The following is a 25,708-nucleotide window of genomic DNA, read 5'->3' as shown; positions in this document are numbered from 1 at the left end:
CTGGGTAATGTCTAACTAGACATTAGAAAAGCAATAATCAAAAGAGGAGTTCCTACTCTGTCCCTGAATTTAACAGGAGTCAAACTGCTCATGACCCAGTAAAATTCAGATACAAAGCTCACTGGCAGCAGTTATTCTAGAGAGTCCCTTTGTAATTGGGCCAGCAGTGTAGTCCTGAACTTGTTAAAGTTTTAGCATGTTCTTACATTGCAAATAAGCAACCTGTCCATCCTCCAAAAGTATTTTAAGAAATTCTGAATCCCTTTCTTAAAAACACCACAAAATAATGGGAAAACAATTAAGTCAGAGACAGTTAAGACTACCACTAAAATAAAAGCATTGATTTAATTCATAGCTCTGGAGACAAAGAAGTAGGGCACTAGCATACATTGTACACAAGCCTCTTTCTTCACCACAGGAAAGCCAAAGCTGAAAACCATGTAATTCCCTAAAAATAGTTTCAAACAGTAACTGGGAGGATTAAAACATGTGTCTCACAGTTCTTTGGTTTTGAAATGTGAAATTTGGTCAATTAAATTCATGTCAAAATTCACGAGAATAAATGTCCCTGAATCAGGAAAGCAGGTTAGAGAGCTGAAGGTTGTTATTTGCTGAACAAGCGTGCTACTGTGTAGGTGATTGGGAGACATGAGAAACATAATGGTTGAGAAGACACCCTGATGGAATGTGTAAATATTAATCCTTAGATCTTGACTCCTAGAGCCTTAGAATTCTTGGAACATAGTGGGTAGGAGGGCTGTGCCTTGGCAGGCAGTGGCATGGTGCAGCAAGCCGGAGGACACCTGAGCCAGCTCCCAGTGAATGGCTGCATCCAGGCGATGCCTGCAAGGCACCTCCTGATCATTCCCTGCTGTTGGTACAGCCCCTCAGCTTTGGCAAGAAAACCACATTGAACACTGACTCTACTGCTTTAAGTGCCCAAATTAGATGTTACACTTCCCCTTGACGCTATGCTGTCTCATGTAGGCATAATCATAACAATACATAAGCTCTGAAAATTCTTTTAAAATCAGAACATTATGAGTGGCATTGGCCAAGCACTCTCTCTGAAGTAGACACGAAGTGAAACTTTGGTGCAGTGACCCCCCCCTTGTTTTGTAAACAGAGGTATGTCCTATATCCCCAGGCAGTGAGATAAAAGTGCAAAACAAGGCTTAGTGAAATCAAAGAAGTTGGAAGTAGGCCTTAAAACCATATTCAACACATGTTTACAGTATCTAAATACAACACTGGTCTCTAATGACCCTGAAATTAAAGTGTACATTCTTTGTGTTGCAAAAACATAATAGAGAAACAAGAAGAAATCCCCTCATCAAACAATTCTAAAAAAAAAATTTAAAAAAAAAAAAAGCAATATGCCATTTTAGGAAAGGAAGTCACACAGATTTCCAAAACAAAAAGGGCATATTTTTTTACCTGGAATCCTGGAATTCTACAGGGCTGGAATTATGGCTGCCACACTGAAAAATGCAAAGAACACAGTAAAGCTGAGCTGCTTTTTTCAGTGATGATTTTCACCTTAAGTCAAAGGTGGTAATGGCCAGAAAGAGACCATTTCTCCTGGAAATTTTTAAATGCATTCACTTCCTTTACAGAAAGGTGAAGGGACATCATCATATCATCCTGTCTGAACAGTCAGGAGCAAATGAGTTTGGGAAGATTCTGCAGGATGCTGAACTAAATAAAGCACTCCCTCTAGTCCAGAAAACCCTCTTAATTTGTTTGCCTTTGTGTAGCCTACAGAGATATCTTAGTGACTGCTTCTAATTTAAGAGAAGTTTCATTCAGCCATCACTCAGATCAAGGTAATTCAATGGAGTGTCTGACTACAAACGACAATCTGAAACTCTTAAGTAAGGACCCTTATTGATTTATAAACACACACTTCTGACTTAACTCTTCTTAAAAAATAATGTTTTAAATTAATTTTTTTTAAAGCTCATAGGAAAAACTGAAAACTACATTCTCTAAAAGGACACTGATTTTTCCATAATTGATAATGATATTATGGAAATTGCATTCTTCCATGATATTCATTACCTGCAGAATCAATTTACAAGCACTAGGGTTTTTTTTTAATTCCTATAGAAAATGAGGATCTCATTGTACCACATAATGCTTCCTATACTATTATTAAACAGAGCAGCAGATGTCCTCTTTAAATAAGGTATTTATCAAATCCCCAATCAATGCACAAATGCTATTTTTACAAAGAAATTTAAATAGCCATTCCCTCTAGAACTATGAAAATTTCGGTATAGTAGTTCTTGAAAGGTCTAACGAAATTTTCAATGTATGGAAGTTTTTTAACATTAACCAAAAGTGAGGTGTCATTCCTGATGATCAGGCACTGCACTTAATCAATCTTTTCCAAATCAGATGCAGAATGATCAGCAGAATATTTTGCAAACAGAAAATGGATTTATACAGAGCTCGAAAAAGGAACCACTTGCTTTCCAGCCACATACACTTCAGAAATATTCCGATCATCACCTGAAATAACACGGTCAAAACTGAGGTTTGCTCATAAATACAAACACTGATTTAATTAATGACAATTATGCAGTCTACAAAAACACATTTTGGAACACATTATTTGCAGCAACCATTTCCTAGAACTAAGAAAGTCTATTTGAAGAGAAATAGTCAGGGCTACCACAAAAATTAATAAATATTTTAGCAACCCATGTGTTTTGTTTTTTTTTTAAAAATAAACATACCATTCACCTGCTGCAATAGTGCAATGGATTTTCTGTATATTCAGTAGATCCAAATCCCAAAAATATTATGTATCTGTACAGAAAATGATTTGTTGCATGGTATCTGAACTGGCTTGGGAAGCAGCCATCAAGAAAGCTGGTGAGACAGCTCCTCAGAAAGGCAAAAGTCTCATTACAGCATGACACAGCTGTGGCCACAGCTGGCACCAGGCATCCCAACATCACAACACAGCAGCAGCACACCCCCGGCCCGGACACTGCCCGGACATATCTACAAACAATTATAATTATAAACCAGTTTGTATTTATTAATGTCAAATATAAATGCTAGTTATTTGGGACATGTTAATGTTCATATAATAGTTGAATAAATATATTTAATTACTGCAAACAAATGTACACTTGCTTATGTAAAAATAAATTTATTATTAACCCCAATATTCATTGAGACATTTGATATAGGAAATGAGAATTCAACTTGAGTTGAAATTCAAAACATACCTAGATACAGGAACTTCTGGAGAGTGTCCTTTAAAAAAATGGGAGAAAACAAATTCAGAAAGCAATATGTGCTGTCCCGGATCATAATCATTTGAAGCTTGAAAGAACTGATAAAAACACTTCTCCTAAATATTCCTAGTAACAGTGAAATCAAAACTTAATATACATAATTTGCTTTTTGAAAACAAGGCAAAATTTAAATTTTTGTAAAGTGCTAAGGACCAGTAACTTAGCTTAGAAGGTTTAGATTTAAACTTAAAAATAATTCTTTTTACAGAACTGGAAATGTTTCTAGGCAGTCTGACCACATCTATAAATTCAAGTAACTGCTCTTAACTATCTTTTTTAGTCAGTGAAGGTTTTTGAATGAGAAGGTGTTTCCATACCATAAAACCAACACTGCTTTAATGTTAACATAAAAACTGTGCTTTTAACTCAAATTAGCCATCTTGAGTGCTTGCTTCATTTTGTAACAGCAATGCAGAAAAGGCAACCTAACCGTTCTCTGGGAACAGGCTGAGATTTTTCAGTCTGAGCTCTAAGTATTGACTAAAAATAAATTGCTTATTCTTGGCTGCCATTTGTCACTGCAATAACATAACTGTAATTGTCATCTTGGGCTAATATAATGTGCATTAAAAATATTACATGCATTTTTGCTCATGGTGTTATGGCACTGTCACTGGGGTCAGCGAGATTCTGACCAAAAAAAGCCCATGGAACATGCAGGCTGAAGCACAGACAGCAGGCAGGGGTGTAGTACACCCAATTCCTGCCACCAGAATCACTCTCAAGAGACCTGTTTTGTCTGCATCATGGACCTTCCCCACATCACTTCCATTCATGTTTTGATCATCAATCCTGTTCTGATTACCTCGAAATCATCGGCAGAGAACAAGTCAAAAGGGCTATCTGAAGCCTTTGTGTTGATTAGCAGTGCATCAAATTCTTTTCCCACCTCAAAGTTTCCAATCACACTATCCAGTCCTAGAGCTGAGGAAGAAAACAAGCCCATAAACACGTCTTCAGGACCAGCCTCCTTCCACCATGTAGAAGTACCTGGCAACTTATTTGAAAGGTTCATAAGACAAACAAAAATTTAGATTATTACAAGGAAAAACCCAAAACCAAACTGAATAGTATGTTAGCACCTGTATGTTAAGAAACAATGGGTTATATTCCAAAAACATTCAAACTCCAAATGGGACAGTGAAATTAAATCAGAGAAACAGTAAAGCTTATAATAACACTCACCTTCCTAAGGCAGGATTAGATTGAATTTTTTAAAAAGTTTAAGCAATTTTGAAAGTTTGTATAGACATATTGCAATAGTAATATATAGTAATATGATAATAAAAGAGGTATCCAGTGGTAATTGCAATTAGCTGGAACAAATAATAATATGGTGTGGAGAAATAATCATAGCCAGTCTGAAGATCTCATACCTACCTGTATGGCTTGCCTTGTGGTCTATTATGTAGCTTTATTTTTTTCAAAATTTCATTACAACCACAAGTTCTCAGGTCCACATGCCCTGAAAACCTACAAATTCATCTTCAGGGACCGGGTGCTTGCAAGTGCTTAGAATTCCTAAAGAGAAGCCTCTGTGCCTCTTTAGAAATAAATTAGGACCCTTTTAAGTTCTAGAAAGAATATGTTAATTAAATCTATTTTTCCAATACTCTGAAATTAAGTCATCAAAGAGCATAATACCTGCAAATAACTTATTTGTTTTCAGATTGCACTGATAAAGGAAATTCAGTCTTGAAGTTACTTTAAGAAGTCATTGAAGTTTGTGAGTGGCAGGAATATCACAACATCTTAAAGACATTTAAACTCCTAAAATTTCAGAAATATTTTGATTGCCTACTAGTTTCAACAAAAATTATCTCATCTTCCTTCAGGTTTTAGAGCAGAATGCAATTTTTAGATTAAACACAAGAGGGTGATAAGTGTTTAGGAGTCTTAACAAAGCAAACTATCCCCCCCAAAAAATTATTCATTTAAATTTCTGCTACTGAAATTTTCCCTTCCAGTAGCCCTTCCAGGCTACTGGAAGCTTGTAGAAGTAATTTATATTCTACCCTTAAAAGTGATACAGTAAGGATAAAACAGCTTAAAATCAATATAAAAAATTAATACTTTACTAAGGAAACCTAATATAGAAAAAACACAGGAGTAGCTGAGAAGGCAAGCCACATATGAGTTTGGGATTTTTATGTCTTCCTTTCTGTGTCTCAGCTAGTTTATTCTCACACTTTGTGGAACAGTATACATTGCAGGAAAAAAAACACTATTTGTTCCCTGCTCATCCTCTGTCTTCTCTATTTCCTCCATTACCCCCTCCAGGAATTCAAACACAGTTCTGAGAAGACCTGATTGACAACCTTTTCACTACATCTTTTAAGCTTCCATTAATAATTCCCAATGGAGCTTTTTGGCAGCTACAGGCAGGTTACAGTGAGAAAATTTGGGACCAGTGCTTTAGAAGGTAGTGAGCTCATTTCTGGTAACTGAAACAATAATAGGTTTTCACTTACATGTGGATTTCCTCTCTGCTAAATCATACCAGTTACACTAAAACTTTTTTAATTGCATCTATTTTTATGTGCACACTGATTACAGCAAAATTGGTTCTCCAAAACTGGATAACCCATATACTATATGATTGCATTCTGCAAGTGCAATTGTATTGTGAACAACCATGGTGGAAAGCCTGTTTTTCTGCTCTTCCCTGAGTGAGGAGTGATTTGCATGATGTTTTGATTTGCAACAAACTACCTCACTGACAGCTCAAAAAGCACAAGCAAAATTAGAAACTCATGACAAATAGAATGCATGATTTTACTGTAATTGCAGTTTTTCTTCTAGGCGATGGTTGCTGAGAAAACAAATTTCCAGCTGGTACAATAAATAGACAAGCACTTACAGCCTTATGACTAAGAAGTCTGAGGATCTTCGCAAAGCAAATGTACAACCCTGAAAAGCCATTAAGATTTCGTTATTAAACTCTCAGCATTAATAGAGTACTCTTCTCTGAAAAGCCTAGTGTGAGTATGAGAAACTGAAGGACTATCTCTGCCTACCAGTTAGATTTCACTCTGGCACCAGGAAATCCATGAATCTCCCATGAAGACAGGGAGACATATAATCAAAGAGAGTTGTAGCTCTCTGTGTGCACACTACAGAATTTTCTTCTTACCTTGGCTTCCTCCCAGAGTGGCTAGCTGAAAAGCTTCTTTAAGAGTTAGTCCTGTTTCATTCACTTTATTGATCTGAAGGCTTTTAGATGCCACCATTGTTTTCCTTATAGCATCAAGCATAGAAGCTGAATATCCACCTGCAACATCTACAAGGGATCAGAGTCTTAGAAACAAGCTTTGGGTATAAATCTCTATGTTAAATTTCCATAAGTTTTAATTCAAAGTTCTGAAGAGACATATGTGGTAAACCAAACAAGTTCTACAGCTAAGCACTGTCTCTGAAGGCATAATTCCCAACAAAGGTGTTCTCACACACAGTCAGGTGAATAGAACACAACACAAAAACAGAAACTTGAAAAGTTGATGTTCAGGCCCTGTTTAAGCTCACAACAGCAAAGAACTCTTCACTAATTTTTAAATTTGTTTTAAAAGAGTTTTGTACCAACCCTAGAATTCCAGCAGTCTACACTTCCTTACTCAAGTGGAGAAAACAGGAGGACCAAAAATTTGAGACATACTGACTTTTAAATATGAACAGGTGAATGTATCTCCCAATGGTTTCCAGAAAAAAAGACTTTCAGAGCAAACTACTAACCTGTGCCAAGACCAAGCTTCACATTGTGTTCGAGAACCTTTTGCACATTTAAGACACCGCTGCACATCCTGGATTGGAAGAAACATGTTCTGTGTGCTACATGCAGAAAAAGTTCAGGAGAAGCAGGGCTGCAGAGCCATTTTATGACAAAGACTCTCCCTTAATGTGTACAAGATTTGGTTTATTACTTATTCGGTCTGGATACCATGCAGTATCTCATGTCTGCTCAACAGAAAGAAGATTTTATAGTCCATTTCCCCAAAACATTAGCAGACTTCAGGGGGAAGGGAGATACCACTGACATCTACCACTGACAGAACAGTCAAAAGAAAAAAATTTTTAGAAAAGAAGTATTTCTATAGACATGGATATAGATGCAATAACTAAACTGAAAGACCACAAATTGGTCCAGAGCATGCTATGCAGAAGTGGATCATGAATGGTCATGTTCAATCCAATATGTCATTTATGGTGTAATGAGGTATCATATAGCTTCTATATCATAGCTTTGCAATGGTAGCACCGACTCAGGGTACTACATAAACAACAGCTTTATTTAATTATGCACCATTCCTTTTTTTTTCAACTTACGAGAAGTTCGAATTGGGGCAATGTGAAATTGCAGCTCCACGAAGACTAAAAAGTTTCAGCTCTTCTTCAGAAAGATGACAGGCATGTGCCATCACAGTCTAAAGAAAAAGAGAATCATAAATTTACTCAATACTGTATTTACTTCTGTGGCTGTGAGGTTTGCTGCGCTGCTTTAAATAGCCAAAAAGGACATGTTACTATTTAGTGAAATTAATGCACTTCTTGAATTAAGGTCTTAAAACCCACAAGGGAAAAGCTGATTAAATTCAGTGTGCCTGACATATCATTCCTTCAGCTTTTTTAAATTTTTTAAATATAAGAATACAGGGTACTTGCTCTTGCAGTGACTGCTGTGACCAAAGATAAAAGCGAGAATTTCCCAGTTGCCCTAGTGCTGCAGCATGCTTACAATTTATATTTTGTAGCTAACACAGAGATTAAGTACTGGGGCTAGGAATACACCAGATAAAATGGAAGATGCATGTACTCTTAGCATGTTTCCTATTAGCTCTCTAAAGGTGTGCACCAGGGAAGGAGAACGAGATTAAATATTCTTTATGTAAAATATAATCTAATTTTTTATGCAACTGATAAATTACTTTTACTTTTTAGCCAACATAACTGACTTTAAAAATAAGTTCACAAGAAAAACATAGAAATATAGGATAGGATAATTTAATAGTGGATAAACCAATTATTGCCATAAAAATCTAATTGGCATTACCTCACATGCCAAATGCCCACTAAAAGAGAGGAGCAAGAGCTCTGTTAGATCTTGCAATCTGCACATAAAATTGAGCATGGCACTGCTTCCACTGAGCATCTCCTAATGGCACTGTACCCCTCTCATCTCTACTTATCAAGCTCACTGTAGCTGAAAACACAAGGAGAAGAGCCACCTTCTTCAGATAAGGACCTACATATGGTAGCTACTGAAGCATATCCCTGCCAATCTGTGTTGTTTTTGAAAGGAAAGAAACATTTCAGCAACAGCTCCAAAAAAAGCCCCTGCTTTTAAAGCACTTAAAAAAATTTGATTTGGTTCTTAGTTTGAGTGGATGGGGAGGCAATATCTGAGGTTCTGCTGCTATGCTTGTGTTTAATAGTATCCTTTCCCAAATATCCAGGAGTCTGACTCCAGAAGGCACCAGTAATCACAACCTTTTCATTACCATTTTCACTTGTGTGCATACAAGTCACAGAATTAAGACCTGTGCTTTTGCAGCACAAATATGCTCTTTAGAACACTTGCACACCAAATCAGCATGCAAAAGACCATGTAAGAAAGCAAAGGTTAATTCTGTGTACATACTTCTCTAGTCCATATTGATTTCTCAGCAAAAAGAACCGTAAACAAGTCATTTACTGGGGTAAAATTTCAAACACGGAAATGGGAGCTCAACAGCTAATTCCTAGGGAGTTTCCAGCTGCCTCTTGTGCATCTGAAAATTCTCTCTCAAATTTTTAAATGAGCTTGACTGATGTTTAGGTACGCTGACTGTAGTTGGGTTGTTCATATTCACTTTTGCAGGGGCAGTCCACTATCTAATCAGATGTGTCCTGGGTCTCTACCCTGTAATTACTGTGGGCAGGTATATTACATTTATCTCAACAGCATAAGGCTGTAATGAATTTCAATTCTTTGGGCTAGGGTCCCTCACAAAGCTTGGTAAAATCAGCTGGTAAAATGAGGTGAGAGTCCTTTTGGATAGTCAGATCAGTAAAGAGCAGCTGTCTGCCAGTGAAGTAGATGTTTAGAATTCAACACAGAAGGCTGCTTCTCCATAGGAAGGAAATGAAGCTGGTCCTAACATGACACCACAGAAGAAACCTTCAGGCAAACTGCAAAAACTGGGTAACATCCTTGGACTATAAGGACAACTAGGTCCTGTCCAAGAATTATCAGTTCCTACAACACCAGCTTTATCTAGCTTCCTTCTAATCCCACTGCCCTAACTCTCTTTGGAGCCTTTAGAAAATGAATCATGGAGCACAAAATATGTTTCTTTTTCCCTTCCTCTAAAATACTTAGGAACACAGTGGGCCTGTTTAAAGACCCAACACCTCAACATAGAACATAAAACAAATTTGCTTTTCCCCAGATATCACTGATCTTCACAGAACAAAACAATACAGTAAACCATCATATTCTCTATATGGATTAATTTAAGTCATATTTGGGAATTTTTTATGTGGCTACCTTGCTGGTTAGCAGCTTGTTTTTATCATACAGCTCTGTGTAATTCTGGTAGGCAGGAAACATGTTCTCCACAAGTTTGATTTCTTCCTCAGTCTCACTTATGTGACTCTGCAAAAAGAAAATGCATAGAGCGAATCCTTTAAACAGCATTGAACCTGACATTGCAACCTTCTGAGCAATCTACTGGTGCTAAATATACATTCATAAAAAATAGTGCCTGTAAAGCCTATAATTTGATCTAGTCCTTGCATCTCTTTTTTCATCAGACCTGAACAAGTTTTCATAGGACCTAAAGAAGTAGCTCCATTTGTCCTTAAAGGAACAAAGGGATATGAGATGGTACACATGTTCATCCCAGTAATGTGGTGACACAATGCATCCACTTCCAGTTTTAGGAAGATGTTAATAGATAAAATAATACATGATGTTAATGTGAGGTGAAAGACAGAACAAGCCTACTACAGAGCGGATGCTGAGGTCAGGGCAGCAGGTACATACCTCCTCCCAAAGGCATCTTTAGATGGCCAGCGTGCTGTCTGTCCACACCACTGAAATGGCACACAGAGCTCTCAGAGCTTACCTGCACGTGGAGATCATGGGTTTGTGCTAAATCCCCAAGGGCATTCAGCAAGTCCTCTGTGCAGGAGGGGCCAAAGCGGGGGGTTATGATAGGCTGTACTCTGGGATACTGAAAATAACAGAAGATGGGGTTTGCATTCTACATATATATCATATATATTTCAGCAACCATAAGACTAGCATTTACATGGCAACTACATTTTGTCTTCTTTGCTTACTGCTTACTGCATCCTTGCCAACTCAAATTAAGCTGTATAGTCATTTCCTTGCTGTCATTAGACATCTCATTGCAGAAACAGAGAATGAAAGTGGGGATTTCTGACAACAATTTTAATGAACTTTATTAAAGAACTTGTATTTATTTGAACTTTCATCAAGTCCCTGAAATTTCACCAGTCTTCAGCAGCACTTTTTCATCTTTGCTGACAGTCTAAATGCATGATGAGAAGTAAGTCAGTTGAATGACCAGATTTTTTTCAGTCACACTTCCGTGAGCATTGAAGATATAATGATGCAAAACTGCAAGCTTCTACAAAACCAAAGCCATTTTCTTGTTCAATCTTCTTTACTCATAACAGTGACAAACCCCTGAACTCCTTAGATAAGAAGAATGGTGGTATGATCAGATATGCTAGACAGTAGGACACAGTGGAGAAGACACTAAAAATTACAGAGGTTTACACCTTGCATCTCTAGATTAAAATTTTCCTAAAACAATAGTTAGAGGCAAGAGTTTAGCACAAGCCAGTAAATGATAACTTGGATGGCAGTTCCTTGTACTATCTCCCAGAAAAAAGGAGCTCGGGTCTTTGCAAATTAGCCAACTTACTCTAGTGATACATTCAGTTTAGGCATTACTCTCATGATATATTCAGTTTAGGCATTAAACTCCAGGCAACTGCTCTTGAATATTTTGGGGTGGGATGTCAAAAGAAGCCACTGAAAACCAAAGGCTGATAAGAAAAGTACTGCTGTGTATAATGTTGGAGTGTAAACTTCAATCTTTACCACTGGAGTGTAAGCATGAATGTCTTTAGAAACACACTTTAAGACATGCACTGACACAAAACACTAATTTTATAGTGGATTAGTAACTTTACTGAAAAAAACAGTGATTTCTGCTGGTGAGAATTCCTTCAATTAACCTGTCTACTTCTATACTAAGAGTGCTAAACAGAATTCCACCTTTCTTAACAAGAAAATAATCCTTTCTAGGAAGCCAGGTTTTTTAAACTCAGTAGAGAAACACACAGAACATTGCTCTGCTCTGAGAACAGAAAACTGATTTTACACTGTTACAAGTACATTTCTCAACATTTACTAGAACATTTTCAGAGTGATGATATCTGTCTATTACACAGAAATATGTATATTAATTGATCTGTCACTAAGACAACAGATTTGGATAGTGGGATTAATTATTTCATGTGTTCACACAGCATCTTCTGAACACAGAAGTGAATTCAATAAAGAACATTACTTACTTTCTTTTCCAGTAGTTCTCTAACAAACCTGAAAAAGGGTAGAAATAAAGTTGCTATAAATCTGTCCTCTATGTTATAAATTATCAAAAATATAAAAAATATATACTTGGATACCCAGACAGATCAAACGCTTCAGACACATCAATTATTTTACAAAATTTTGCACCAGATTTTTAGATTAAATAAAAAAAGGGAACACAATGAAGTCAGCATAGTGACACCAAATTATGCTAGTTTTGAATTTGACTCTGAACATGCAGACTATTGTTTTTTCATTGCAATACTTAGCATTAGACAAGCAGTAATTATGCTGAGTCCTCCCTGAAAACCAAACACATGCTACATTAAATGAATTGAAAATGTAATTATAACCTACAGCTGCAATATTGAAGAAGGAAAAAACAAACCAAACTTAAATTTGTTTGTCCATGAATTCAAATTGCGGTGCTTAAACCTTTTCAAATCCAAGTTTTAAAAGATGTAGCAATATTTTATATCTTACAGTAGAGGCATATGTCCTCATTCACTTAAAGAACCCTTGATTTTTTGGAAATCTTATATTAATGCTAGCATATAGACCATCTACCTTCCAGAAAATAAAGATTTACTTACTCTATTAAATAAAATGCCATCTCAGACCTCTACAAAAAACCCTAAGCAGTCACTATGGATAATGCAGATGAGCAAATTAAACTTCCTCCTACTTTGGAAGGAGGAAATTATTTGAAAGCCCATTTGTTCAGTGTATGTAAGTGACATGTGAAAGACAGTTTGAGATGCTTTCTGGACAGAATCTCTGTGAATTTTTATGCTATAGTTCATAGTAAGAAAACTGTGTAATTTTGATCACAGCATGTTTAATCAATTTTTTCAAATGTCTTCAGAGGAAAAAGAAAATTACGCTAGAGGCTACATTCACAGCCCTGAAGGTTGCACTAGATCAGCAGATGGAAACAAGAAACCTGAGTTTGACTTCTGCAATGACCAAAGGAGTTTGAGCCCAGCATTTTCTTACTTTGAGACCTAAAATGCCAAGTGAATTAGCTACCACCTGCCTGTTTCTCCTCTTACCGATTAACCTGATCACATTTGATCAGAAGCTTTATGATCAGAACTTGATCAATAAAGTACACACTTGAGCAGAAGCTTTAACAGAAATATAATGCCCAGCTGACAAGCCAAAATTTCAATGTGGCTATTTTCATTCTTTCTCACGTTCTTTGAACAGTGTGAGCTGTTTCAAAACTGATGAAATGTGATGAAATATGTTTTACAAATATAGCCTGTAGTTTGTTGGCTTATGTACTTCTCTATCAGGAAAGAAGCTCAGCTCCAAATCACTGTCTTCTGTAGCAGAACAGACTTAAACACAGCTTCTCATCTTTGCAGCTGACTATAACTAATAATACCATATATGGTAATCTAGAGTTCAATTCCCTAACATTTTTTTAAATCCTCTTTGACAAAGAATGATAGATTCAAATTCTTGATGAATTTAAATTTAATATATGAAGTACTTGGAATTGTACCTTATTTCCATGCTTACAATATAAATATTTCTGTATGTTAACTTTAAGTAACTGAAATGAGTGTAGTCCATTTTCTGACAGTGTGACAGATCACATTTCTTAGATTCTTAAAAAACCAAGCAACAAAAACCCAGCTAACATGTTACCCTCTTAATGAAACAGCTTTTTCATCCTTCTGCAATTGTACTGCTGTGATTGGGGAAAATACTCCAAATCCATGCCAGGAAGCACACAGCCCCATTCCCTAGACAGCTATGGAGTGCTTGTAGCAACCTGTCACCCAAGTTCAGAAGAATTTCTTTTTATACAACCAAAAAGGAATTAATTGGAGGCAGAAGACAGATATTTGAAAGAAAGCTATTTAGATCCTTCTGAAGCTTTTAAAACTATCAGAATTGGAAGTTCTGCTTCTTTCAGGCCCATTTGGCAGGACTTGCACCATATTATGGAAGCTGGGGATTTACATAGAGGGAAACAAAGGTTAGAAGAGTGAAGGTAATTCATTCTGCATGTTTTAAAAATTCCTTTAAATATAAACACCATTGGAAATACATTACTATTTCTAACTTTCATTGTCATGCCTTTAGCATGATTTGTAAAAACAAGGGAGCAACCTCACACAAGTGCCAAAAGATATTTCTATTACTCTTAGGGGTTTTCTCTTTCAGCATGACATCTGAAACATTTATATAAGTAAATAGTTAGTCCTATGAGAAGAGCTGTATGTCTGCTTAACTGTTTTCTGAGCATGGGTGCAAAAGACAAGAGAAACATGATAGTAAACCGCAATAATGCAGTCTTGGCTCTCCTCCACTACAAATATTGCCTTCGTTGGATTCCCCTTCATTCTCTCAGCTGCATGTTGGAGTAGTTTGACTGGTGCTGTGATGGAGAAGATATGTTTAAAATGGGGTATGAGAGACGAGTTCTACCTAATTGATGAAAGGAAATAGCTTAGAAGTTAATGGGGATGAAGGAACTGGCTGCCACCTCACCATTGTATGTCAGGTCCCATGACCTCCACACAGACAGCTGTGAAAGGGAAAAGAGGCAGCAGAAAACAGACATATCCTCTCAAACCCTGCATCTGTGGTTTCTCCCTCTCTTTAGAAAAGCCAGAGGGATGCTGCTTGGGCTGTGCAGCAACTTTTGCAGGAATTGCCAGGATTTGCAGGAATTGCCAGGACTGTAGTACGGTTGGAAGAAAAAAACCTGTTGCTAATAAATTCACACCTGTAAGCTCTTAGACAGATTCACATCCACTGTTCAGATGTATGAAAAATCTTACTTTAAAAGGTTATGCCATCAATTTTACCATTTTACCTTTCTGTCTCTTGGACAGAGTCAGCAGTAATCTCTCTGTATTCTGGCACACTGTCATTCACATCCATGCAGACTTTTCCAACAAATGCTCGTTGACCAAATTTATCTGTTGAGATGCATTAGAGTATAAATCTCAGAATCACTGGTTCTCACAAACCATTACCAAAGCTTGTACTGAAATAAAAAAACTAATTCCACCCCACCCAGCTCCATTTAGGATGACCAGAATTTATGCTATCTTGTCTCTAAGTTAGGGTCATTCATGTGACTTTTAAGGATAAAAAGAAAAGACAAAATAAGGAAACAAACAACATTAAATAGGAGCTGTCTTCCACATTAATACTCAACTTTACAAATAAGAACTAGGTTACTATAGTTTAACCACAACCAGAATTCTTAATGGTAGTCTATGAAGACAGCTGTGACACAAAGGATGAGAAACACAAGCATCAAAGTACAGTAGCTGGAGTAGATTACTACCTGAAGATGAGAGAGGGCATAAAGATCTTAGCAAACCATCTCTCTTTTTGCTAACAGGCAAAGATTGCTAACAGCCTCCCACATGCAGTTCGAAGAAGAAATTTCCAGATCTGTTCTAGCCTCTTTCTTGAGATTTACCCATGCTAGATGAATAAATCAGAAATCATGTGTAAAACATGCATATAATATCCTAGGCTGTCAAATGTGTTTTAAAATCAGATCGCTTTGTCCACTTCTACTATTTGAGTTGTTTAATGCAGTGGCTTCAAAATTTTCCTAATAAATCAGAATAGCTAATTTTTGATGAAATTTGAGGTTCTTATTAAATTTCTCTGCTTTATGAGCTGTCTGAGCCTTGCGAAATACTGCAAGAACAAAAACATTTTCAAACAGCAGGCATTTGCAACTATGAACAGAAGGGAAGGATAAGATTCTGATGCAACTTCCACTTCTCTGATTTCAGAGGGTGTGTGAAGATTTTTGATATTGATTATCAGATGAAACCTCTGTATCAGGAAATTAACGCACCGACTGGGCCTCCTGTCGTTCAGCTCTTTTAAACCTCAAATAACAAAAGGTTAGAAAAAGCAGAGAGCCGCAGCTGAAGAACAAGTCCAGCAGACCTAATTCAAGCTCAGCCAGCAGCAGACTTGGGAATAAGGAGGGAAGGAATACCAAGTAGGATAGAGGTGTTTAAATGAACATGGATGACAGGTGGGGTCTGGGGACACAGTGTGACAGGTAGTATGAATAAAAAACAAATTAGGAGAAAGACAGATCCCTAGCTAGTTTAAATTCCTAAGCATTGTTTCCTTCAACTAACATGATCCACATAATCCTTCAAAACTCACCATTAGACTTACCTATAATTTCAGCAAGAAGAAGGGAACTATCTGTGTGAATTGTTGCAAAGTAGCAAGCTGTAGTCGTGCCATTCTTTAGAGTTCGTCTCTAAAAAAAGAAATCAGTTTCAACTGTCTGAGAAAAAAGCCAACAAAGCTGCTAAAATGCAGAACAGGAAGTCTCATTTCAAGCTGCAAGAACATTCGGTTATTGTAAGATTTTGCAGTGAAGTGGGAAGGTAAAAATATAGATTTTTAATTTCATAAAAGCTTTTTTAAGTCTGAGGGTTAATAAATACAAAAAACTGCTCACACAATTTTTGCAGTGGCTAAACCCATAGAAACCAGTCATTATTTCTTTCCCCAAACTGGAAATACTCCAATTTATATTTAGAAATACAAACAACTAGTAATTTTTGTTATTTCCTAGTTATGAAAGGTTCTGCAATTTTGATAGTGAAGCACAGTTTATGTAGTGTTAGCAAAGCAAGATTTTTGGTTAACATGGTGATTTTCTTCTAGTAACCTGATTCAGCTGGAAAAACAAGTCAGGTTTTCATGTATCAAAAACCTTTGTTGCCCCCAAATACCAAGTATCAAACTTAACTGTAAAAGTAAACTGAGCAAAACCACTCAGACTATGAGTTAATTATTTATCTAATATACCATTTGAAAGGAAATCCCCATATTACTTTTGGGGAACATAATAGTAAATCACCGGGTATTTTAGTTACATTAATTCATGATGAAATTTGTAGCTTCTCTCGTCCTTGGGACTGATGCAAACTACGTTGACCACTTATCCAACATACAGACCGACACTATACTTTTGGGTTCTGTCTGCCAACTAATTTGAGAATTTCTTAAATTTTTTTAATGAGATAAAAGGTGGGACATTCCACACAATGTTTGGAGGAAGGGTAGGGTTAATTATTTGACAAACATGAAGCCAAGCTCTGTCTTTTCCTTACAATATTTAAATGAAAATCTTTAAAAGTTCCAAAAAAGTCTCAAAATAGCAATGTCATTAAAAAGACAAGTTACCTTTGTCTTTTCTAGCTTTTAAAATTCAGAATTCTCTACTTCTGAAATCCTAACAACATTGTTAAAGTAAATCCAAAAACATTCTGTTTCCAAATCATCAGCACAAAGAGGAGGCTCCAGCTAAAAGCAGGAAAAATCACCTAAATTGTTTCTTTTGCTGAGTATAGAAGGCATTTGTTGGAAACAGGACTTTGATTTGAAAAAATCCACTGTTTTTTCATTACAACTTCATAAGCACAATGAAACTTATGAAAAAACATCTACTCCATGAAAGTTTAGTTCTATTTCTAACAGATGAAGGTTATAATTGGCCCCTTCAAACACTGCAGAGCAACTGGTATTTTGTATCTTCTGTGGGTGAAGACATTTTCCTGACCCTGTGCTATTTGATTCACATGAGGATAGTCTAACTGTGGTGTCCAGGCTCCCACAGCTAACTTCCACCTCTCTCTGGCAGCTCTTTTCCAGATGATTCTGTGACACACCTTGCAGGGTGAGGTCTCTAGATGTGCTGGGGTCACTCAGCCTGCGCTGTAACAGCGTGTTGGGCACACAGCTCAACATACTGTTAGGTGAGGTCACCTCTATGTTTTAAGCACTTGGAGGCTTAAAAGTGCTTGTCAAAGAGCTTATGACCAGGCTGCTCCTGCATGCTTTTATCATGGCAGATGGCAGAAAGTAATTTCTTTTAAAATTTGTGTGGCAGGGAACAGCATAACTATTTATTTCAGATTTGTTATGTTACTATATTGACAACAGATGCTTCCAGGGTAATAGACATATGCAAGGCAAATTATGCTGGCCAAGTAATTTAATCTGTTGAAGATATTTCAGCCACATATTAAAGGATAAATACAAGTTATAGGCCAGAACTAGCACTCTGCAATATGACCTAGCCGCTTGTTGTCCATTCAGTGGATCTTAAAGACTTTAAAATGCTCAGAAACAGTCAAGCTCAAACACAGTCTTTCTTTGACCCACAATACCACTGAGAGACTCCTTCTAAAGCCCCTGCAGTAAAAGACATTCTTACTATAAAGATCTCAGCAGCAGCAATGTCTTTCTTTACTACTCCAGAACACCCCAGATCTGTCATCTATCAGAACTATCTTCTCTTTCATGTGGTTTTTGCAGATGGTGGGTTCATAATAGACGACTTTTGTGGAAGAAAGGAAACATTCCCTGAATTATTTTTTCTCACTATGCTTGATTATTGCTACATTGAGGTTGTCTGCACCTGCTGGATGTAATAATTCTGAGTGTAGATTACTTGTTGTAGATTAGTAGCTGTCATTATATTCAGAAAAGGTGATAAACAGTTCATTGTTAATCTTGTGATTAAATGAACTCTACTGCCAGCAACAAGAGAACAAGACTGTAACTAGTAATAGACAATCTTGACTAGCAATTAGAACAGTGGCTATCTTGGCTTTATCTCGTTTCCATGACAGTAAAACATTCTCTACTCTTTCTGCCAACCTTCTGAGAACATGCCTATATTACACAAAAATGAATGCTGTCGAGTAGGTAAATGTCGTTTGCAGGACTTACAACAACTCTGGTGTACACTTCTTCTGCAAAACCACTATCCTGGTATTTGGCTTCTGTTGGGAATGTGTAAGCAGTCAACCACTGCAAAAGAGGCAGGTCTACTCTTGTACCAGTAAATGAATACTGAGGAGCATGAATATGCGTATCAACCAATCCTGGCATGAAGAATTCACTAAGGAAAGAAAATAGAATTGTAATAATTCAAAATGCCTCAAAATTCTCCACAGTAATTAGCTTTGTTTTAAAGAGTATACTTGATTAAAATCCATCAGAATAAATGGCAAGTAGAGATTAATCTGTCTCTTCCAGCATCAGCCTATTAACTCCTGCTGTACCTTCACACATACCCATATTTTGGTATGAAGCAGTTGAGTAATATCATTTACACTGCAAAATACATATATCTAACTGTGAGGAAAAACAGTATAGGAGCAGGATTAATCTAATTATCTCTAATATTGACCCACCCTAAATGCCAACAAACAAAGAGGAACTGACTTCACAATAACTAAAATTACTCCATTACAGAATCCACCTGAAAAAGAGAATAGTACACAGTCTTGTTTCCTAGTTTGAATATATATGGAATGCCTCTAGCTTCCAGACCATTATATTTACAAAACGTGACTTTCTGTATGCCAGTTTTCTTCTATATTATTTATATGTCTATATAGATATGTAAAGTCAATTAATTTCAAGGCTTAATGGAAAAACAGACACTGTGTCTAAAAATGCAGACATAGACACTGGTGAAAAAAGGTCTGCTCAATATCTTGAACAGGAAAGGCATATTTACACTGTAACCGTAAAACTATATGTTGTCATGCAATGTTCATGCAATAACAGGTATGAATATATCAACATTACTAGGAAGTTTCTATAGCTATTTTGTTTTGTTCTGAAACTTCTTACTACATAACATTTCTCTCACTCCTCTTTCCTTCTCCCTGACTACAGAATGAACTGAATTTTGTCTCTTTTTAGGTCCTCTTTTTTCTGTTTTCTTGCAGGCAATAAATGCTGAAAAGTCTTCCTCAATCAATTCACATTCTCAGAACCTTCTTTTTCCTCAGGCTATTTCAAGTTAAAAAAAAAATCTGATTATTCATATATACTGTATGATTAGCCTTTCAGCAAAGCATAAACGTTTTTTAACAATTGATTACTAGAAGGCAGGTCTCAATTATAAGCCACAAGTCATTTACAGTGCTACTACATGCAAAGCATAGTTCAAAACTTTTTCACACAGTCCAAAACTTTTTTACTTCACAATAAACTTGGAGGATTTCACTGCATGAAGAAAAAAGAAATGCTCCAGCTGCAGTATGGAGAAACCAAAAGCTCTGTGTTTAGAGGGCTTAAATCTTCTAATTGTACTAATTTTTATTATGCAATGTGTCAAAGTCTAAGCAAACAAGTTTCATATCTGCAGTGTCAGTGTTATCTACATTTACTACACCTAGACTTTCATGTTAGGCACAGCCCACTGCTAACAAAATGGATATAAAATGTAATCTCAAGAAAGAATGGCACTCACTTTCGTGAGCACGGAAGCGATTATGCCTGAAAATTAAATATGGCATTTTGCTCTGTGCAGTATACATCAGCCAGCACAATTCAACCATGTCTGCAATCCCAAACCAGGGAATGCAAAAAGAACATGGACTGTCGAGTTGCATCCAGAACACAGGCACTTTTGGGTAAAGAGCTCTCACTGCACTAAAATGGAATTTTGGCCATTAAATATATGGGCATCATATGGTTTTAATGTGCTCCCTGTCAAAATGTATTCCAAAACCTCGCTTTACCTCACTCAAAGAACAAACTGCATTTGCTGTAGCTAATCTTAACAAAACACATACTGTTTACTCAGTTGTCTTATGTCAGATGTTTTGAACCCCCATGTCTTAGCCAGTTGCTCTAGCTGATCAGCTTGCTCCACAAACACAATCTGAAAAAAAAGAAAACATAGTTAAGTACCTCGAATGCACCTCGAATCCCACATCAGCTTTATATAATGGCAAAAGAAGTTATATCTTAAAACCAATTTTGCACACTTACTACAGAGGTGTTAGGTTTGCATTGAGACTCTTGCTCTTCCTGACTATCAAGCATGATTTTGAAATACCTTCTCATAATCCAGTGAATAACCGCACCCACCTTGTAACTTGTAATAAAACAGCTAATTCCTTCTCAGGTAATACACAGGCAGAACAGCACAGACCTTAGTGTCCTGTAAGGTAACATCATGCTAGCAAGACAGTCACTTGTGAGGAGTTGTACAGCAGCCTTACAGGAATGCAGGCACAGTATTCACAACCAGAAGGGTCAAATTACCTCCTGTGCCTATGACTGACTGGCATCAAGCTAAATATTTTCTAAATTTCTGCTTGTGTTGGTCTTTTTTAATTTTCTCAGTGCCTACGATGAGAAAATAAATTGAAGGGGAAAATGTGGATAATATTTTCATTTTACAGAATGGGCTAAAAGGATGCTGAGATCTTTGTTTATTTCAAAATAAAACCCTACAATCTGGAGCCAAACTCAACCCCATTTGACTCCTAGAGAACACAGACTCTACTGATGATGAGTTGCTGTTGCCTAGTCAGAATTTTAACACATTTCCTATTTATTTTTAACTTCTGTGGTATTTTAATCTACAAGATGACTCTTAGCAGCTCAATTCTCAAGTCTTTGATTCTCTGGTCTATCACTAATAAGCATGACAGCTCCCCAGGAAACAGAGACTATGGAGCCTAGGAACTGCAATGCCCACTACAGGATCCATGCATAACCCAAGTTTCCTCAACACAATTTAGACAATTTAGAGGACTTGGAAGTCTCCCCTGGCCAAAGACTGCCTTCCTGAACTTACAGAAATTCCTGCCTCTAACCACAGCCTCTGCCAGAAACCAATGCACGGTTTTCTAACTCCCTTGGTGTAAGAGCTGGTTCCCCTAATTTCAAGGGAATACTCTTCCTCCTATCAGTATCCTTCCCTCCTGGCATGATGGACGGCCTGTGTCAACCTCATGACAGCAGTTTCTAGGGCATCAGTTAAAAAGAAAAACAAAACCACACTAAAAAAGGCAAAACTTAGTCCTTTTAAAATGGCAGTAGGAAGAAACATAGGAGGAAGAGCAAGAGGACAAAAAAAAAGCATTGTTTAGCACTTATTTGCATGCCATTTTTTATGTGTATGCTTCTTTTGCATAGAAATTCACCATTTTCTGGTTTTTCCATAGACAAAAATAAGCAAAGCTGCTAAAATGTAAATGCTGCTAAACTGTAGACAAGTTATTGGCGGCCTAGTCTTTTAAACTAATCATGGCTGGTATGATTTATATTGTTTAAGGAGCAGATGTTTTACATTTTTAGTCAGAAAAAATATTAAAATAATGCCATGTAAATAAATACCACACTAGCAAAAATTGCAAAATTGTAGTATTCTACTGATAGCTGACAAGAAGCAATATTGTCCTCCGTACAAAGAGGAATACATCCAATTTAATTTAACTGCAGAAGGCTTGGAATACAGACCTACTAAAATATCTGATGTGCAATAAAGAAGATGTCATTCAGATATTGAAGTCAAAATGGATGCAGAATGAACAATGTTCGAGATGCTGGGGGTGGGGGGAGAAGGATGAAGAGGGAGGGAAAAAGAGAGAGAGAGAAAAACATGAAACACCAGATGACAAATTCTGGAAACAGGCGTTGCCATGGAAAAGCAGTGGCTGTTATGTACTCTTAGGGTGCAGAAAAATAAAATACCTAAATCATGGAAAAATGAAGAAAATGTGTTTCAAGGAAGCTGGATACATGAAATCAATTCTAAACCTGGCACCTGGTCTCTTATGGTTGAATTAGACTATGGGTAAATCAACAAGACCTCTACGTTTTTTTTCAAACAAACTTCCCAATGGAATTCCTTAGTCAGACAAGAGTTGTTCCCCATTGCTTTAGGATGCCTTTCTAATGCTGAATGCTTTAAACTCTTTGAGATCCTATGCTTGGATATTTGCTCCAGTATTTGCTTGTGTATTCAAGGTAACCAAGCGGATGCACAGTTCTTTAAATTAGTTCTGCACCTCAGCACTGTAGAAGCAAGAAGAAATTCTACACCAGAGTCACTCCAGAGCCAAGAGAAGTGCACAAGACTAAGAACTTCAGTTTTAAAGAAGGAAATCAAGGAGAATAACTGGCACTTTGGGAAAGGTGTATCACAAAACACAGAATTAGTGACTGCTAACCCCATTGTCCAAACACTTCCATAAGTTCTCACATGTTAGTCATGTAACGGGGCTAAAGAATTCAAAGATCAGGGGCAAAGCTCTCCCAACACTTGTGACTAATTCAGGCCTTTTGTGTACCAAGTGATGCCCAAAGCTCTTCCATTAAAGCAGAGCTGGTCAACTAAACTGTGCATCAACCCAGATGTAGCAAACCCTGAGTGCCTTCAAGCACCACAGTGCAAATATTTAACTAACAAGAAAATGGAAAGTGAATTATACTGGCTGAAGGAACCTGGTTTGCTTGGATCCAGCAGTGCCTGGCTATGACATTCAGAGGTGAACATGAAAAGGGTCTGTCCCTCTTTCCCCTCCCACATGCTCTCCTCCCTCCCTGCTCCCACAGTTATTAAGTCATGCCTATTGTTTGCCTAGTTCCCAAAACTGGAATGTGAGCCTAAATGAGAGACAAGAACACTCAAAGGAACTGCACAGCCTGCTGAGAAAGTAGAAGCAGTGAACTCCAGATGGATGGTACCTTCCTCCTTGTACAGGACATGTGTCTACTCACTGTCACAACAGGTTGAAATCAAAACTTATGCTTAAAATCCTTATTCCACAACTCTTGATCTTTTTATTACTTCCACAAGGGCTTTTAGCTTAATATTTCTTTTCTATTTACTTAATATTCTACTCACCTAGGATAATTATACCAACATTTCAATAACAACTCACATTTTGCACCTCTGTCTGTTTTCTCTACCCTGAGGAATGCTGGTCTTTCTCTTTGTTTTTCCTCAAGGGAGACACTACACTGCTCTGCAAACTACTCAGTTAAACAGGGTCCTTACTTTGCTAACTTGATGATAAATTCGGTTTTATATCCAAAGGCAATGGTTTTCTTCATAAAACTTTGTATTCATCTGGGGCAAAGCAGAGAGATGACATTTTACATCCCTTGGAGGACATGCAGGGACCCACACTGCAAAACAGAACCCAGTTTTTCATACAAGCTCTGACACACAGTGTCAGAGACCATGCAAAATTTTTCCATGATGGAGTCAGCAACATGAGGCAAAAGAAGGATACCTCTTTAGTTAAATTTACATCTTTGGAGGAAAACAGAAGCAGTTTTGGTGTAAATTTGAAAAATAAAGGCAAGTCATTTTCTAATCACTATGCCTTTCTTGAAAAGCCAACTCTTCTGTGATTCCAGTGGTTGTTCTACGTGAGGCTACATTATGAGTAATACAGAGAAAAGAGAGCATATGGGATACTCACTGTATCAGCCCCTGGAATATTAAAATGTCAAGAATTTGTAATAAAAAGAGAATTTTTAAAAAGTGCTTGTCACTGTATTCTGGTGGGAATTTTATTTTAGGAAGATAGTGTTTTAATGGATTACACTGTGAATCCTTCTTCCCTAGGAAAAGGAGAGAGTAAGTGAGTGCACAGATGCCTAGGTGTAGCTTACTAATATACCTCTTTTTCAAGAAAATCACTAAAAATCTTGATTTCATGTGGACGATGTGTAGAGACACTTTTGCAGAAATTGACATTAAAGAGAGTGGGATGGGGTATGAATTTATGCCTTGTGCACCTGAGTTACACCAGCCAAACCTTTTTACATTTAGATCTATTGTTTTGTGAACACCAGCCAATACATAACTGTGCAAGTTTTTACTCCTCTCCTGTTCATCAAAATAGAGCTCCTCACAGACCTCAATACACCTTGCGCCAGACTCCTCAACAGCTATAAAAGGGCTGTCTTGAAACAGGCCCTCATGGACCCACATGAATAGAGAAAATGCACTGTTAGGGCTCAAACTGTGTTTTGCACATATTTCAAATGTTACTGAAACCTGTTATTTAGCCATACGAAAGAAAACTACTTTTTTAGATTTCACATAGGGTGACCATATGTTATTGAGCCTACAAAAAATCACCAGTCTACTTGCATAACCTGCACTATGAAACTGAGTTTCAAGTGTGATAAGGGTTAAGGAAATGACATTGCTTCCCTGCCAGACTCTCTCCAACATTATCACGAAATGCAATGCTTGTTTTAAGCTTAGTTCATACTACTGAAATGCCCAACATCACCATCTTCCTACAACTTATGGGTATATGCCATAGAGGGGACTTTTGTGACGAGAAGACAAAAAGAGCCTCATTTAGATGGCTGTGCAGTGGGTAGACAGCTATTTTAACTATCACTGTTTAGATACCCTTAGTATTAAAAAAAAAAAAAAAAAAAAAAAAAAAAAAAAAAAAAACCCAAAAAACCACAACAGCTTGCGAAACTGAAAGAAAACAGAGAATCGGAAAGAATGCCAGATCTAGGAACGCTGCTGTTCCGGGAACACTTAGCAGATCTCAAAAGCAGATTTATGCCAACTGCAGACTCGTGCCGAGGGGACGCTCCATCCCGGTAAACTCCTGCTCCCGCAAGTGCGAAATTCCTTCTCCGCGGCGCCTGCCCCGACGGACAGGAGTGCGAAAATGTTCCGCTTTCTCGGCACAGACCGGCGGAGCCGGCCCTGCCTCTCGGCACCCCCGACGCGGGCTCGGGGCCGCACAGGTCACTCCCAGCGCCCGACAAGGCGGACCCGCAGCGGCTGCGGGCATCGCCCCCGCCGCCAGCACCGCGACACCCGCCCGAGCCCCTCACTCACTGTCCCGTTATCGTCCACCCCCAGAAGGTGTCCGTGCAGGATGTCCATGGGGGCGGAGGCGCTGGAGTGCACGAAGGTCCCCTTGAAGACGTGGGCGAGCGGCGGGCGCTGCGCGGAGCTCATGGCGGCGGCGGCGGC

General features: G+C 37.6%; 1 protein-coding gene across 1 annotated transcript; it reads right to left on the bottom strand.

Moving 5' to 3' along the window:
* Window positions 1–2,183: 2,183 nt before the first annotated feature.
* On the bottom strand, window positions 2,184–25,708 carry GDA (guanine deaminase). Its single transcript, XM_030968784.1, has 14 exons — window positions 25,571–25,708; window positions 20,526–20,614; window positions 18,664–18,835; window positions 16,090–16,177; window positions 14,747–14,852; window positions 11,895–11,922; window positions 10,412–10,519; window positions 9,832–9,939; window positions 7,632–7,729; window positions 7,041–7,108; window positions 6,445–6,591; window positions 4,117–4,235; window positions 3,243–3,270; window positions 2,184–2,514 (listed from the first exon to the last, which is right to left on the bottom strand). Exons 1-14 carry the CDS (start codon window positions 25,691–25,693, stop codon window positions 2,444–2,446), a joined length of 1,353 nt encoding a protein of 450 aa, XP_030824644.1. The 5' UTR covers window positions 25,694–25,708; the 3' UTR covers window positions 2,184–2,443.

The sequence above is a fragment of the Camarhynchus parvulus genome, chromosome Z (assembly GCF_901933205.1).
Source record: "Camarhynchus parvulus chromosome Z, STF_HiC, whole genome shotgun sequence".
Lineage (NCBI taxonomy): Eukaryota > Metazoa > Chordata > Aves > Passeriformes > Thraupidae > Camarhynchus > Camarhynchus parvulus.
Note: the sequence above shows the minus strand (reverse complement) of the source record. Positions and strands in the feature narration are given on the sequence as shown.